General features: G+C 41.2%; 1 protein-coding gene across 1 annotated transcript; it reads left to right on the top strand.

Moving 5' to 3' along the window:
- The first annotated feature begins 276 nt into the window (after positions 1 to 276).
- On the top strand, positions 277 to 16,393 carry LOC139739672 (fumarate hydratase class I, aerobic-like). Its single transcript, XM_071650283.1, has 10 exons — positions 277 to 400; positions 773 to 900; positions 1,595 to 1,733; positions 2,266 to 2,366; positions 3,622 to 3,828; positions 4,417 to 4,543; positions 5,153 to 5,343; positions 5,972 to 6,289; positions 7,823 to 7,942; positions 16,087 to 16,393. The coding sequence occupies exons 1-10, from the start codon at positions 277 to 279 to the stop codon at positions 16,303 to 16,305; spliced, it is 1,674 nt and encodes a 557-aa protein (XP_071506384.1). The 3' UTR covers positions 16,306 to 16,393.
- The last annotated feature ends 1,557 nt before the right edge of the window (positions 16,394 to 17,950 follow it).

Genomic DNA, 17,950 nt, shown 5'->3' on the forward strand with positions numbered 1-17,950 from the left:
CATATCCAAAAAATGTAATGTTCGTAACGACAAGCATTTTGTGTAATATCTACTAAATGATTTATATAGTAACTGATCAAAACTCGGACTGTTAACATTTCAGGATGACTGGGTTAGAATAAACCATGAATGTAATGCATTAAGAATGATAATGCTGAGCTGTTGAAATAGAAAGCCCACAAAGTCACAAAAAATTCTCTAAATGTAATGTCAGTAATGCTGGAATTGCCCGTGTGTTTTGTTTACTGATAGATGCTGTGCTCACGACTACTCACCATGCCTGCTGTCAGGCATGGCCTGGTTAGATGCAAGGCATCGGCTGCTGCAGCCAAGCCTTTCATCTACCAGGACATGTTCAAACGAGAGCAGGTGCAAGATACTCCATACAAAAAACTCAGTGGTAAGTGCTCCAGAAATGGAATCTTTATGCTAAATATAGCAGTGCATGTTGCATGATATGATTTTTGCTTCATCTGTATTTGCTTTGTGATGTAGATCCTATAATAATCAGATGTCTGAAGTTTTCAGTAATTTAAGAAAGTCAAGTATTTGGTCTTTTTTTTTTCCTTTTCGGAATAAACAACTATGAACTGTTGACATGATATGAAATGTAAAGAGACATTCTGTCACATCTCCAGGTCAGCACACATACATGTAGTCACCGGTAAGAAAATAAAGATCAGGAGAGCACATTTGCTGGACTTAAGAATTGTTATGAGATTGCAATGACACATGCTCAATATTTCTTTTACTCGTTATCTACCACCCCTAGGTGACTTCGTCTCGACTTTAGAGGTTCATGGTAGGAAGATCCTGAAGGTCGAACCAGAGGCTCTGACGATGCTAGCTTCTCAAGCCATGATTGATATCGCTCATCTTCTCCGTCCGCAGCACCTGCAGGTAACTGTGACTGCCATATCCAATGTATTAAATATATACACAATGTACATGTAATGGGTAATTCAAGGGATGAGATGAGAGGGGTCTTTAACAGAGATTGGTTTTAGGATGGGATCAGAGACATCAGTTTGTTGTGCAATCTGTTTGTTTGATTTGTATATTTTCTGTACTAGCCTCATCCAGTAGTCTCCAGCAGGGTAAACCCCCAATAAATATGAAAAGAACAATAGCAATACGAACAACAATGTCATATTGAATCTGACCTATTTAGATATTGTTCTTTGTCATAGTGTGCTTTCACACCATTTTCTCTTGTCGTATTGTCTCAAACAATAGAGTACCAAAGTGTGACATTACAGCCATTCATCGCCTTGGAAACTGGTACTAAACAGCCTTTTGTATTAAAGTCAAATGTCTATGAAAACAGTGGTTGCTATTAAACCATGCTCATACCCATTTCCATCCCACTGCCCACAGCCTTGTGCAAGGGTATTTTTTGTGGAACCAACCCTAAGCCATAACAAAGGCTGTGGCATCATAACTTTGATACTCTATAATGACGTGTGTAAGGGCTGATGCCACTGTACCAATTATGACATCTTGCGGCTGTTGTTGTGTTTGTGTTTTGAAACATTTGGTTTCCCTGCTCAATGTACGGCTGTATTTCGTCTTTTCATGCACCTCCTGCTTGCAGCAACTGCGGAACATTCTGGAAGATCCAGAAGCATCCAGCAATGATCGCTTTGTGGCCCTGGAGCTACTGAAGAATGCAAACATTGCCTCAGGAATGGTTCTCCCTGGTTGCCAGGACACAGGAACTGCTATAATCATAGGTATGTCATATTCACTATGAACTTCAGGGGCCTCTGTCATTATGTGAAGCTCCTCAATTGCAGCCTCAATTATTATATGTCTTTCCCTACCAAAGATATAAATCAGTGATCTGGCTTCTGATAAGTAAAATCATGTGGCATATAAAATTATTTCTCTTCTATAAAAACAAAACAAAACAGCAAAACAAGTCATTCATCAGATTGTGGTAGACAGTTGCATATAATCCCTAATGATTCTGCACAAATGTCCTGTTATGTCTTTGCCTGATGTCCATTGTTTCAATTTTAAAACAGAATTTTAGGAACTTTCAGTTGGCTGTAAATAATCACATAACCCTGGTGTTACAGTATTAAGTTGAGGACTTACTGCAGTATCTTCATAACAACACTTGAACATACATTGAAGTGTTTTGCTATTAAAGTGATGTTTATGAAGACACAGCAAATGAAATTTGTCTTCATTCAGGGAAAAGAGGTCAGAACATAACAAGAATGCACTTTGTACTTGCACCGAATCATTTTCCCATGTCAGGAAAACGAGGTCAGAATGTGTGGACAGATGAGAAAGATGAGGAACACCTGTCGAGAGGTGTCTACAATACATACACACAGACAAATCTCAGATACTCACAGGTAAGGGAATCAAAGCATTTTGTTATTACAGTGGTAAATGACAGATGGCATCACAAATGTTACGGATGACTAGCTTTTCATTGATGTTTGCAAGTTGTGTTCCATAATGATAATGTAATCTGATTAGATGGTATGAAACTAGTTGTTCCATCTGGCAAGATTCTCACTTTGTACATCTTGTTCTTATATCATGGAATTTATTTTTTCATTTCTAATCTTCAAGCAAGACTATTTCCACAGTAAAAGTTTTAAAATAATCCAGAGAGGTAGCAGGTAGACTGCCTTCAGTAAATATTAAGCTTATTTTTAGTGTCTTCTTCTTCGCTACTCTAAGGAAAGATGTAAGCTGTTCGTGATTGATACACTGCAAGATATTGATATAGGCATCAAATGATCTGTATGGGGAAATGGAGCAATGCTATTTCAAGAGTGTCTGTTACAATTTGTCCTGTAAGAATTGAATAATCAAGTACAGTGCACTCCCCTTATAATGAACACAGTTATAACGGAATCCTAATTACCACAATGTAGAAATTAAGGTCCCATCATTATCATCTCTAAATCTTTATCTCCTTTACTGTTCGCCTATAACAAAATTTTGATATAACAAAAGAGAACCTCCAGTTCTGAGGACTTCATTATATTGGGAGTGCACTGTACCTAAAAGCCTGTGGTATGTTCATCAAAGGCTATGCGGTCCTTCCTGCTCCTGTCTTACCAGTGTCATCATAATCACACACACACACACACACACACACACACACACACACACAAATGAATTAGGAAATATTGATTATAGAATGTAGATATTTTCTGTAAAGAAAACCTTGTTAGCAGACAGTCAAGCCTCATTTGCATTAACAAACTAGGTGTCATGACTAATTGTGTGTGAAGTGAATGGCATCCCTGACACTAAACTGAACCATTCAAAAAGATGAGTAATAATACCATCATGCTTATCTCAGTGTTCATTAGATAGGTCCTTGATGTGCAAAGCCAATCATGATGACCTCAAATTGTTCAGCTTGTATGATGGTTATTCATCTTTGTGACTTTAATCATGCTGTGAATTTACACTTTATCTTAACCCATTGAGGACGGGCTGATTTTGCTACAACAGTGATTTCCCAAAGACACTTGCCCGAGTATACTCAGGACTCGTCCTCAATAGGTTAAAGACATTTGGTTTATAGCTTATCTACTTGATGATATCAGCCCCAGTCATGATATTGACTGTTTCTGTTGTCTTCTCAAGGTGTCGCCAATCGATATGTTTAAAGAGGTCAACACAGGCACCAATCTTCCAGCACAGATAGAGCTCTATGCCACACCCGGTGACGAGTACAACTTCCTTTTCATAGCCAAGGGGGGTGGCTCAGCAAACAAAACTTTCCTCTACCAGCAGACAAAGGCACTGCTCAACCCTGAGAAACTCATGACATTCGTCAATGAAAAGATAAAGGTACCCCAATGTTCCTTGAGAGAGAGAGAGAGACAGTTATTGAAATGTAGTCACTGTGCCAATGCCATGGATGCATACGTTCTGATGAAGTTAAAGATAACAGTTTAAAATGCAACATTAGTCTGATTAGACTAAAGCCGCCTGATGTAATATTTCAGAACCCCTTGGTGAAAATTGGCATTACACTTAAGTCGGTGTTAAAGGCATTAAGCAAGACTACTTTACTACCAGTGTGAAATTTTTATAAAAATCAATTGTAAAGTTTTGTTGATTTCAAAATTTGTGTTTGAAATAAAAGTGATTGTCATGTATAATTTCTTTTCTATTTCATATATGCAGTCATTAATTAAGTAGCAAAAACCATGGACTACCAATCACTTTCAAAGATAACTCCAGAACCTATACATCTTCGATAGCCACGAGTATTGCCATGCAGTCTCTATCACTAGCACATATGTTAGCCAACACATGAGGGTGTAACAAAACTGTTAATTAATGTCACATTTTCTGGAGCTGAATTTGAAAGATCTCAAGAAAGAAAGAATCAAGTTATGATAACAGAATATATACATCTTCACACAAATCCAGACCCTTGGTACTGCAGCCTGCCCACCGTATCACCTTGCCCTGGTAGTAGGGGGACTCTCTGCTGAGATGACACTCAAGACAGTCAAGATGGCTTCCACCAAGTACTATGACAACTTGCCAACATCAGGTAGATAATTTAGAGCTGCACATATTCATATTGTCACTACAGCCTGTCAATCAAATCGTGGAATAGAGCTGTAAAGGTATACTGCATACTTGGTGTATTTCATAGTGTTTTTATTTCTGCAAATTTCTCGAGTCAACTGATATTCTGTCACAGTAGTCCTTGATCACAAATTTAATTACCTGCAAATTTGTTGTACGAGTCCTAATTTGCAAAATAAATGCCGTATTCAGGAGTCATCTTCCACAAATCAATTTTGCACTTTACAGATGGATTTTTTTTTTTCATAATATACCTCAGATGCATGTGCCAAAAACATTAGTTATGTATCTGTTCACCATAGGTCTCTGAGTGACAGTTTGCTTGATGCATTTCTCCAATTTTCAGCTTAATATAGTGTTCATTAAAAATCCATTGTTGGATATGAAAAACTTTGTAGGATTCTATTCATGAACTGGTTATAGGAGCCCCACTTGGGATGTGACAACAGGAGGCAAACAATCCAATCACAAATTGTGAACACATGGTACAAGTTGTTATCACATATTGCTTGTCACTTGGCTGACAGTTTTTAAAATGATTTTTTCCACCACAAATTTCCATTCCTGATAGGGAATGATCATGGCAGGGCATTCCGAGACCTGGAGCTCGAGAAACAGATTCACGAACTGTCCCAGCAGCTGGGCATTGGGGCCCAGTTTGGAGGGAAGTACTTCTGCCACGATGTCAGGGTAGTTCGTCTTCCAAGGCATGGTGCATCATGTCCAGTCGGAATAGGAGTGTCCTGCTCGGCAGACCGACAGGTATCACAGTCAAGGCAACCATCACAAAAGTCTTGAATCAATAGACATGCATGATTTTGTTGTATGACTTCAAAAGAGGAAACAAGAGTGAATGACCATAAATATGTACATATGAGGTTCCCTTCGGTATCTTAGATTATGGAAGTTATTGACATGTATTAAGCTCTCATATCCAATGTTTGTAAAATTAGTTAAATACACAAAACTGATATCTGTATTAAAGGGATTTTTTAGGTTTAAAAATCTTGTCATCTTTGAGACCTTTATGTAGGTTTGACCATGTGATATTTTTTTTTAATAGCTATTATCATAATGTTGTGTTAAACACCACCTTCTAAAATAAATTATATCTGGGATTTTCCTTGTCATGTTTCAAATTTGTCTCATATGCAGTGCATTAATAATGAAACTTCAAGCAATGTAAACAGTTTGCGCTACAAGCTTTACTGTGTCAATGTACGTGTACCTCATAGGTATTGTTAGTGGAATGATGCAACAAGTTTTAACCCATTGAGGACAGACTAATTTTGCTACAACACGCATGTCCCATACACACCTGCCCGAGTATACTCGGGATTTGTCCTCAACAGGTTAAATTGCTCACTTCTGGTGTGCTTGAAATCCACAGGCTGTAGGGAAGATCACAAGTGAGGGTGTGTTCTTAGAGCAGCTTGAGACGAACCCCATCAAGTACCTGCCTGAAATACAGGAGGGCGACCTGAGCGGAGAGGTCATCAAGGTCAACCTGAATCGGCCAATGGATGAAGTGCTGGCCGAGCTGACCCAGTACCCGATCAGGACGCGGCTGAGTCTGACCGGCACACTCGTGGTAGCCCGGGACATTGCCCACGCCAAGCTGCAGGAGAGGATTGACGCAGGGGAGGGACTTCCCCAGTACATCAAGGACCACCCTGTCTACTATGCTGGACCCGCTAAGACACCAGAGGTACTGTATATACCAAGCAGAGAACTCCATTTCTCAATATGTAAACTTTTTTACTTTATACTTTTTGCACTTACTGTACCAAATCTGTCCTGCTTCTTTTGTGTTGTGATGATTGTTATTAAAGTCTCCCTGTCTTTATTGGTAGAATATTTTTTTTCTTTCTGTGCAAGCCTGTCCAAGTTTATGGGTACATAGATTTGTGTGTGTGTGTGTGTGTCTGCTCATTTGGTGATAGAATAATCATTCAGTGACTATCTGCTCACACAAAGAAGTATGTGTATTTGTGTTTTTCCTGATGTTGGCTCTTGATAAGGATTTTAATTACATTGATTAAATGCATTTTAATAAGAAAGCTAATCTTTGTTGTCCCCGCCGAACAAGTTCGAGCAGGGGACTATGAAACGGGCTCCGTACGTGTGTGTGTCTGTGTGTCTGTGTGTCCGTGTGTCCGTCTGTCCGTCTGTCCGTCCGTGCGTCCGTGTGTGATCAAAATGTTCAAAATGCTACTCCTTCGCCATTTCTAACCCGATTTTGATTCTGTTTGCTTTATATGATAGCACTACATGGGAGCTTTGAAACTTCTATACAGAATTTCAGTCGTGACCTTTGCCTTGACCTTTGACCTATATTGTACATTTTGCTTCAAAATGCTACTCCTTCGCCATTTCTAACCCGATTTTGATTCCGTTTGCTTTATTTGATGGCACTAGGTGAGGGCTTCAAAACTTCTACACAGAATTTTGACCTTTGACTTCTTTGACCTTTGACCTTGATTTTTGACCTATATTGTACATTGCCTACAAAATGCTACTCCTTCGCCATTTCTGACCCGATTTCGATTCCGTTTGCTTTATGTGATGGCACTAGGTGAGGGCTTCAAAACTTCTACACAGAATTTTGACCTTTGACCTTGAACATTGACCTATATTGTACATTTTGCTACAAAATGCTACTCCTTCGCCATTTGTAACCCGATTTCAATTCCGTTTGCTTTAAGTGATGGCACTAGGTGAGGGCTTCAAAACTTTTACACAGAATGTTGACCTTTGACTTCTTTGACCTCTGACCTTGATTTTTGACCTGTATCGTACATTTTGCTACCAAATGCTACTCCTTCGCCATTTCCAACCTGATTTCGATTCCGTTTGCTTTATGTGATGGCACTAGGTGAGGGCTTCAAAAATTCTACATAGAATTTTGACCTTTGACTTCTTTGACCTTTGACCTTGATCTTTTTACCTATATTGTACATTTTGCTACTAAATGCTACTTCCGGCGGGGACATATATTACGCACCGCGTAATTTCTACTTTTCCTTGTTCTTCATACGTATGCTTTATTTTGAAACTTCAAGTAGCATCTTATTCACGGGAGGGAAATGATTTCTCCCACTCCAGATTTCTAGTCAGCCCACTTCCACGTACTTGCATCTACAATATATTTACATTTCTCTTTCACTCATGACGACCCTCTCCCATTAGCCACTTTTGATATCTGAAGGTTTGAGCCTCATTTATTTCTTCCTCTCCACAGGGCTACGCATCAGGCTCCTTCGGTCCAACCACTGCTGGTAGGATGGACTCCTATGTCAACTCCTTCCAAGCTCAGGGAGGGTCAAAGGTTATGTTGGCCAAGGGTAACAGGAGCAAAGAGGTATTTAGTAGGAAGTACAGCTAAAGATGTCTAAGAGCGTGTTTCTACTGAGCGACGAAAATTCGAGGTGATGCCAGCCGATGTGTGGTGATACCGGCCGATGCCGGCCGATACCGGCCGATGCGTGGTGACACCTCGAATTTTTCCTCAGTAGAAACAGATCTGGTAGTGGCCGATGCCGGCTGATGCGAGGTGCTCCGTCGTCCACCTATTGAGGTGGTCGATGCGTGGTGACGCGAAGGACGATTCTCAGTAGAAACACACCGGGTAGCGAAATTCGAGGTGTATCGGACGTCTAGAATTTCTCCCCGCGCTTTTCAATCGGTTCATCGCACACATGTGTACAAAATACGTGTGTACACACAGCGACCGTGTTCGCATCATGCTTTGTTGGTACCAACTCGCTTGTGTATGTGTTACAGGCCCTATACGTTACGTTGCATGTGAATTGTGGCATTCATCGCCTATTGTTCGCGTGATTAACAGCCTAACTTATTGCATTACTAAGCCCTCATCACTTACTTGATTTTGCACCGCGTTATTTCATTTTATATTGTCTCTAATCGCGAGAGTACCATATTAGTGTGTCGCAGCCTTGAGAAAATCTCAACTGGACCCTCGATCTCCAAAGATTTCTCATCAGTCAGTGGCAGGATACCAGTATGTTAGTTCGGGGTATATTGGATGGGAAGACGAAGAGAAATGGCTAATCAAAAAATAGCCGACGCAGTTGTAGCAAAGCAGGCAGGGTTCGGATCGTATTAACAGGCAGTGCGCGCGTGACCCAAATCTGTGACTTAAAAATACCTGACTTCCGGAATCGCCGCATTTGCACGTCACCTTTGCATCACCTCGTATCTTATCGCTCAGTAGAAACAGCTCGAGTGGTCGTAAAATACGAGGTGCTGCGTTGGACAAAATTCGTGGCGATGCCAGGGATGTGAGGTGCTCTCAGTAGAAACACGCTCTAAGATTAGACCCTGATGTGTCCTTTTTGTTTTCAATCATTGCCACAGAGCTAACCTTCCCTTGCGAGATTTTTTTTTTTAGACTTGCAATAAAATCAGGAGGCTACCTTAGCAAAGTTTTACATGTAGTTCTGTTTTCTTTTTCGTTGTTTTTATGCCTCCGCAACAAAGTGGCCGGAGGCATTATGTTTTCGGGTCGTCCGTCCGTCCGTCCGTCCGTACGTCCGTACGTCCGTACGTCCGTACATCCGTCCGTACGTCCGTCCGTACGTCCGTCCGTCCCGTTTTGTTTTTGTCGATATCTCAAGAACCGTGTGGTGGTTTTACATCAAACTTGGTATGAGGGTATATCCTTGGGGGATAATACTTTGTGTGGATTTTAGGGTCACAGGGTCAAAGGTCAAAGGTCACAGGTCATTTTGTGAAAAAAAATTGAAATTTCATGTTTTTCTCCATATCTCGCAAATGGTTCAAGGTATCTTCATGGAACTTAGTATATATGCTTGTACCGATGGGCAGTGATTATCTAGGGAAGTTGGGGGTCATGGGTCAAAGGTCAGGGGGTCAAAGGTCAAGGTCAACTCCTCAAAATATCACTATCCTTAAAATGCAATATGCCTGAAGGGTGTTTTTTTTTAACTTGATGTATGGCATGTATTACCTAATATATATTTTTGGGGAAGTTTCTTGCCCAAAGGTCAAAAGGTCAAAGGTCAAGTGAAAGTGCTAAATTGCACTTTTTCCTCCATATCTCGAAAGTAGATCAAGGTATCATCATGAAACTTACATATTTATACATGTTCTACCTAACAGTGATTCTCTGTGGAACTGTGAGGTCAAAGGTCAAACGAAAGGTTTAGATAATGCTATTTTCCCATTTGATACTGAAATTATACTTTTTCTCAATACCTTGAAAATTACTTAATGCATAAACTTATAAAAGGGTCAAAAGTCAAATAAAAATCATCAGTTCCCCAAATACCTGCACTCTGACATTTTAATCATTCATCCAATTGAACCTAGTTCTAGGAAAGTGAACATTCAGCACATTTGTGTCAAACCTGTCATTTTAATATTTTGCCAATTGTGTGAAACTGTCATCACACATTGTCAAGACATTGTACTATACACCTATTAGGAGAACCATGCATTATGGCGGAGGCATATCAGTCGCCATAGCGATATATCTAGTTTTTTAATGGAAACAAGGGATTGTTTGATGCTAGGGAACTCCTTGAATAGTAGAATGCAATACACCAAGGTTAATAGCCATAGACAATGACTCCATGCCAATTGAAGAAAAACGTGCTCATGGAATTCTACTGTGTGGTTGAAAACATGTGCACATTAAGGCTATCATTCAGAGCTTTGGTGTTGTGTCTGCATGAGCAAAGTGATGTACAAAAAGTACAAAGTATTCATTATGTTTTGAAGAAAATCCATATACTGTGAAACGAGGAATTTTCGCGTGCACTTTAATTTCGCGAATTTTGCGAGCGCCAAGATTCGCGAAATTAAAATGCACGCGAAAGTCCTTGTTTACACTATATGCATTGAACGCCAGTGGCACTTCGCAAAAATTTCATGCCACGAAAAAGGCTGTCGGTTCCAATTCGCGAAAAATTCATGCCGCGAATATATCATGTTTTACAGTACAGGGAAACCTTGTTCCAACCAGCTTGCTTACAACAAGGTACTGGTTTTAATGAGGGGAGCATCCTGATTTTCCATTGCTGTATCTAGCTAATCTCTCTTGCAGTATGTTTACAACCCAGTACTGGATTAAACAAAGTAAAATCAGAAGTTCCCACAACCTCATCATAACTTGGATTCTCCCTGTATTGTATTTTGTCATGAATATTATGTTGTGTTTATAGATATTCAGATTTACAGATACGCATATTCATAAAGTGTCTAGGAACCCTGACATTCATTATGTAACCTCATTATGTAACCTCTGTGTATTAGTATGCATGTGCCTCAGGTGTCAGCATACATTCCAATACCCCACCTATTGAAACTGTTCTTATATACATGAGTGCATGTCTGGAGACAGACAGTTCTGCAATAAACACCGAGACATTAACTGCCACGCCTTTTCTGTTCCTTCCTTATTTGCAGTCCTAAGTTTCGTTACTTGTAACCCACGATACAACATAATTTCTGGCGACGAGGATGAAGCTGTTCCACTTATAACTGTTGAATTTCATTCCTGACTTCAATTCAGTTCTAGCCAAAATGTCTTCGATACCTCCACCCTCATTTTTCTTACAACATCCTGGTAACCCACCGACTCCTTGGCCATTATGGAAGCAGCAGTTTGAAAACTATTTATTGGCATCAGGGAGTGATACATTTCAGCCCGAGAGGAAAAAGGCGCTTCTGTTACATTGCTTAGGAGCAGAGGGACAGAGAATCTTCTACTCTTTGAACACTGGTACGACGTCTGCGTCAGAGCCACGCCTTACTGGAAACGTGTATCAGACAGCATTAACAGCAATTGAAGCTTACTTTGTTCCTCGCATCAATGTGGTCGCTGAGAGGTACAGATTCAGACGACGCAGGCAGAGGGTTGATGAGACTGTTGCGCAGTACGTTACAGCCTTACAGGAATTGGTCAAACATTGCGCTTTTGGGGACTTGAAAGACGAAATGATTCGTGACCAGGTTGTGGAAGCATGTGTTAACCCCCGTATACGTGAAAGATTATTGCTTGAACCCGATCTGACCCTACAGAAAGTGCTCGACTGCAGCAGATGCATCGAAGATGCACAGCGAGATTCCAAAGCGATGACTCAGGGACATCAGGAAAGCCAGAGCGTTCAAAAGTTGTTCAAGCAGAAAAGATGGGGAAAACAGGGTTCGGAGGTTAAACAGAGCAGGAATGAAAAGGAACAGAAAACACAAGGTAGTTGCAGAAACTGTGGAAGCAAGGACCATGCGACATATGACCGCACATGCAGAGCAAAAGGTACCAGATGCCTCAAGTGTCACAAAACAGGACACTGGGCTCGAGTTTGTCGTGCAGGACGGAGTATTCGTGAAGTTCAAGACGAGTCAGAAGTCTTAACTGTCGGAACGTCAGAACAAGTCCTTACCGTCAACACAAACCCGGCCAGTTCCATTAAATGCATGGTGCGGATCGCAGAGACAGTTGATTTACAAATGACAGTCGACACTGGCTCAAGTGTTTCTATCATTCCGAGCAGCGTTTATGAGAAACACTTTGTGAAGGAAGCATTACAGCCAGCGCGAGTAAAGTTGTCTGACTACTCGAAAGCCGACATCCCCGTTCTTGGAACTTTCCACACCACAGCTAAAGTGGGCAGTCGACAAGCAGTGGCTACGTTCTATGTCGTTCACAGAGGATCTATGCTTCTAGGGATGGACCTCATCGACAAATTGGGTCTGCAGATCCATGGCAGCACAGTCCAGGCCGACATTGACCGTGTCGAAGCAGGCAGCGGTGAGGTGCCTATTTCGTCGAAGTTCTGCCAGCTGTTCTCATCAGGCTTGGGAAAAGCGAGAAACTTCAAGCATCGTGTCAAGGTGAAAAGCGATCATATTCCAGTTCAGCAGAAACTACGACGATTACCCTTGTCAGTAAAGGAGAAGGTCTCGCGGGAGTTGCAGCGGCTCGAAAGGGAGGATGTGATCGAGAAAATTGATTCTAGCGAGTGGGTCTCGCCCATCGTTGTCGCCGCAAAGAAATCAGGTGATATTCGTTTGTGTGTAGATTTGCGCGAGGTGAATAAGGCAATTGTTGTCGATAGCTATCCATTACCGGATATTGGAGAGCTATTCTCTGAGCTAGAAGGATCCACTGTGTTCTCTAAGATGGATTTAGCATCCGCATACCACCAACTTGAGCTGGACGAAGAGAGTCGTGACCTCACAGCGTTCATCACTCATGATGGATTGTACCGCTTCAAAAGAGTTTGTTTTGGATTGGCATCAGCACCGTCCACCTTCCAGAAGCTCATGAGTACGATCCTAGCAGGACTTCCAGGAGTTCAGTGTTACCTAGATGACGTCATTGTGTACGGCAAGGACAGGACAGAGCATGACACTAGATTGAACAAGGTACTTACCAAACTGCAAGATGCTGGTTTGCGTTTGAATCCCAGTAAGTGTCAGTTTCACTTGTCAGAACTCAGTTACCTAGGGCACTCTGTGAGTAGCCACGGTCTAGCACCTGATGATAGGCATGTCAAGGCCATAGTTGAAGCTCCCAACCCGACAGATGTGGGTCAACTCAGATCAGTGTTAGGTTTGACGAATTACTATGCAAAGTTTGTACCTAACTATGCCACGGTAGTAGAACCAATGAGAAGATTGTTGTGTAAAGACGTACCTTTTGTATGGGGACCAGAACAACAGGAGGCTTACGACCAAATCAAGAGTACAATTGCACAGAGAGTTGTTCTTGGCTTATTCAATCCAAACTTACCTACCATAGTCACAACAGATGCCTCCGATCATGGGTTAGGAGCAGTACTTAGCCAGGTCAAAGGGGGGCAGGAAGTTCCAATAGCTTTTGCCTCAAGGTCGTTGACATCTGCTGAAAGAAAGTACTCCACAGGTGAAAAGGAAGCATTGGCTTGTGTTTGGGCATGTAACAAGTGGTACACGTACCTTTGGGGTAGACATTTCGTGCTCAGGACTGATCATAAGGCTTTGGTTACCATGTTGAGTACTAGGGGCTCAAATAGACAAACCATGAGGATAGCACGTTGGTCAGCGCAACTGTTACAGTTCAACTACACTGTAGAATACAAACCTGGCCAAGAGAATTATGTGGCAGATGCACTATCCCGGCTACCAATGGATAGCCCAGAATGTTGTGATGTAGTAGAAGAAGACGAGTATGTTCTGAGTCAGATCAGTGATTCCCCAGTAACCCTAGAAGAGTTGAAAGTGGCGACTAGTAATGATCGAGTTATGGTACAGGTCAGAAAGTATGTTGAGGAAGGATGGCCAGGTAACCACAAGGCCTTACCTCAAGAAATCAAACCATATCTCCTTCTGAGGGATGAGTTGTCAGTAGTAGATGACATTGTAATGAGAGGGGATCGAATTGTAGTACCATCATCCCTTCAGGCTAAGTTTGTAGACTTTGCTCACTCAGCACACCAGGGTATTGTACGTACAAAACAAAGGTTGAGAGAAACGTACTGGTTTCCAGGTATCGACAGGGTGGTTGAGGAGAAAGTCAAGTCATGTGTCACGTGTCAAGAAAATGACAAATCTCACAGCACACGTAGTGCCCCTATGCAGTCAGTCGATTTTCCAGAGTCGCCATGGAAAAAAATTGGCATCGATATCGTAGGGCCGATTGAAAGTGCACCCCAAGATCAAAGATATGCCATTGTTGTAATTGACTACCACAGTAAGTGGCCTGAAGTCGCATTGTGTAGAAGTGTAACTTCCAGAGCAGTGATAAACACACTCACATCTCTATTTGCCAGAGAGGGAATTCCCACCCATTTGGTTTCCAACAACGGACCTCAATTTGTATCACACGAATTTGAGCAATTTCTCAGTCAACACGGTATCACTCATGTCAGGGCATCACTGTACTATCCTCGTTCGAACGGTGAAGTAGAGCGTTTCAACCGTGTATTGAAGTCGTGTATACAGAATGCTTTGATTGAAGACAAGGGTTCTCTGAAGGAGACTCTACTAGAGCTCCTGATGGCCTACAGATGTACGCCCCATCCAACGACAGGTTGCTCACCGTCAGAGCTACTTCATGGAAGAAAATTAAGGACTAAGTTAGACATTCAGGGTAGAATGCCAAATACAAAGGGGCAGCACAAATCAGAGGTATCTGAAGGAAACAAAGTCAAACAAAGGGTGAAACTAAAACAAAAGAAGTCTGAAGTGTACACAGACGAGAAAAGAAAGGCTCGCACACCAAAATTTCAGGTCGGAGACAGAGTAAAAGTCAAAAAACAAAGGTATGTGCAAAAAGGTGAAAGGAAATTTGGAGAACCTCGTCAAATCATCAAACAAAAAGGTAAAGCAACCTATGAACTAGATGATCATACAATTTGGAATGCATTTCATTTGTCTCCATGTGGCGTAGAGAAGACACGAGAGACGGATAGAGAGGTCTCCGGAAAAGAGGAAGGAGGTAAGGTACAGCATGACGTACGAAGAAGTTTGAGAAGTAGGAGGGAGCCCAGCTACTTACATGACTATGTAAGGTATTGAAAAAAAAATTATCAGGCATATTCATTTTGTATTTAGGCAATCAGGAAACAGGAAACTGATTGTGGTGTAGAATATTGAACTCCCTGTGATTTCCAGGATATAAAATATGTTGTTAACCAGAGAGAAAACACTCAATGTTCCATCACGTGTGTTAAGGAATGATTAGTTTCAATTGTCATGTTATATCTGGAAAGGAAAATATGGAAGATGTAGGTTTTCATCCTATAGTATTGGACTTTACATACAGACCTATACACACACAAAAAAGACCACCAAACAAATAAACAAACAAACAAAAACTCACCTTTGTTATGATGTATCAGTAATGAAGAGATACAGAGTAACGGTTTAAGGCAGAGGTTTTATATGCGATAAAGTTGAAAGGGTTTTGTAAACCTGATCAAATTGGTAATTTTATATGTGATGATGTTGAAAGGATTGTGTAAACACTGATCAATTTGGAATTGGTTTGGAGTATAATGGATGAGTGCCATGAAGGTAATTTCAACGAGAGGGAGAATGTTGTGTTTATAGATATTCAGATTTACAGATACGCATATTCATAAAGTGTCTAGGAACCCTGACATTCATTATGTAACCTCATTATGTAACCTCTGTGTATTAGTATGCATGTGCCTCAGGTGTCAGCATACATTCCAATACCCCACCTATTGAAACTGTTCTTATATACATGAGTGCATGTCTGGAGACAGACAGTTCTGCAATAAACACCGAGACATTAACTGCCACGCCTTTTCTGTTCCTTCCTTATTTGCAGTCCTAAGTTTCGTTACTTGTAACCCACGATACAACATATTACTTGAAACAAACCCTCTCCATTCACTTCACTGCATCTATATTGCTTCCTGTTTAGTATATCACATATTGCCTTAGGAATCCCAGTTGACATTGGGTCATCATGTTGCATACATTCTTGTTCTCCCCTTTGTCTTCACCTAGGTGACAAAGGCTTGTAAAACCCACGGAGGATTCTACCTGGGGTCCATTGGCGGGCCTGCCGCCATCCTGGCCCAGAACTGCATCAAGAAGGTTGAGGTGCTGGAATACCCCGAGCTCGGCATGGAGGCCATCTGGCGTGTCGAGGTGGAAGACTTCCCCGCGTTCATCGTCGTCGACGACAAGGGCAACGACTTCTTCAAACAGTGGCAGGTGGAATGAACAGGAGGAAATTTGGTTGACAATCAGTGTGCGATTGATAACCAGTGGACATGCTGCAGTTGGGTTGCAAAAGATCCAGAACACAATCTCTCTCAATGCCCCCCCCCCCCTTTTCACCTTCCCACATTCTTTATTCCTGGTAAATTCTCATCAGAAAGCAACTGAGTAAGCTACAGCACTGTTGACAGTAACACAGATATGCATGCTTACCTGCAAAACCACATCATCTTAAGTATCCAACGTCATTTTGAAAGTTTTTATACTGCAGCTATTAAAGCTGATCCACAAATTTGGTCACGATGGTATCTCGTAAACGTTTTTGCTCATAACTGTGCTCTGTAACTCATCAGTTTTCTTTATTTTCTTTTTATGTTATCAGAATATGTGGTCTTGGACATGCATATTTCAGGTTCAAGGATAAAGTTGATGAACAACTGCAACCTATGTAGCCCCTTTAGTATTCAGTTTGTGTGTATGTGTGTGTGTTTGTACCCAGATAACACTGCCCGTCTATCAACCCATTGAGTATTTCATCTTTGATGACCACATAGTTTTACCATCCCTCCCGCGCTTTGAGGCTCAAGTGGCTGATTATACTCTCATCTTATTTTCTCTCACCATCGTCATCGTCAGTCATCATTATCATTTTATGAACTCCTGGATATTTGTATGCAATTGAGCCATCTACACCTCCACTAAAGATAAAAAGAACAGCATACTGTCTAGTGATAGCAACTCTGAGGCCATTTACCGACTGCATTTCACATCTGTTTTTACCTCGATCACTTGGTCGACTTGTTGATAACAAGTATGGGGAGATTATTGGTGCAGAGTGACATTGTTTCTAGTGGATTTCAGATTTCTGGCTGAATGTTCCCAGAGCACAATGCCATCAATTGTCATTCCCTTCATGCTTCTTGAGGTGATCTTGCAAATCAAATGCGGATGTTAAAACTGATTAAACAGAAGTGCTTTTTATAAATCTGGCCTGTCAATATTGTGAGTGAATTCCTTTCAAATATGACTGAAAGTAATTGGCACTGAATACAAAATAATGGAACATGCCGATATCAATAGCATGTAGCAACAGCATGTATTTTATTGGGGGGGGGGGGGGGATACATGATATGAGAGCAATCTGGATCTGACTTCCAATGTTGTAACACCATCTTAATGTCTAATCTGAATGCCTAGACACAACATTTAGAAAGGTAGAATGTCATGTCTGGGCAGACATCAAAAACAATAAAATTATCAAGTGAGGTGACATTTAAAGTAGAATTTAAAACACAGGAAATATATGAATATCCACTTTGGGTAATAATCTAAGTTTGTTTTTGTTTGTTTGTTTGTTTGTTTGTCATCCCCCCCCCCTTTTTTTATAGAGCAGCTCTCGGCTGCCAATCCCCGTAAATACACTGTTATTGTGAATCAAAGATGCAATGACCAGGTGTGTAGTCACCAACCCCAAAGGTCTGCAAAACAGTAAGTATTTGTGTAGCTGCAGGAAATATCGTTTTCATCTCCTTATTCAAGAGGTCAGTGCTTGATGATGATATAGCAAGTAATCCAGAGCATGTTTTAAGCCAAAAGAAATGTGGACTTTTCAAAGTAGTCTATTCTTTATAAAGGAAAAGGTTAAATG

Source organism: Diadema antillarum, unplaced genomic scaffold (assembly GCF_040938485.1).
Source record: "Diadema antillarum isolate AM-2024a unplaced genomic scaffold, OU_Dant_1.0 seq00000810_RagTag, whole genome shotgun sequence".
In the NCBI taxonomy this organism is placed as follows: Eukaryota; Metazoa; Echinodermata; class Echinoidea; order Diadematoida; family Diadematidae; genus Diadema; species Diadema antillarum.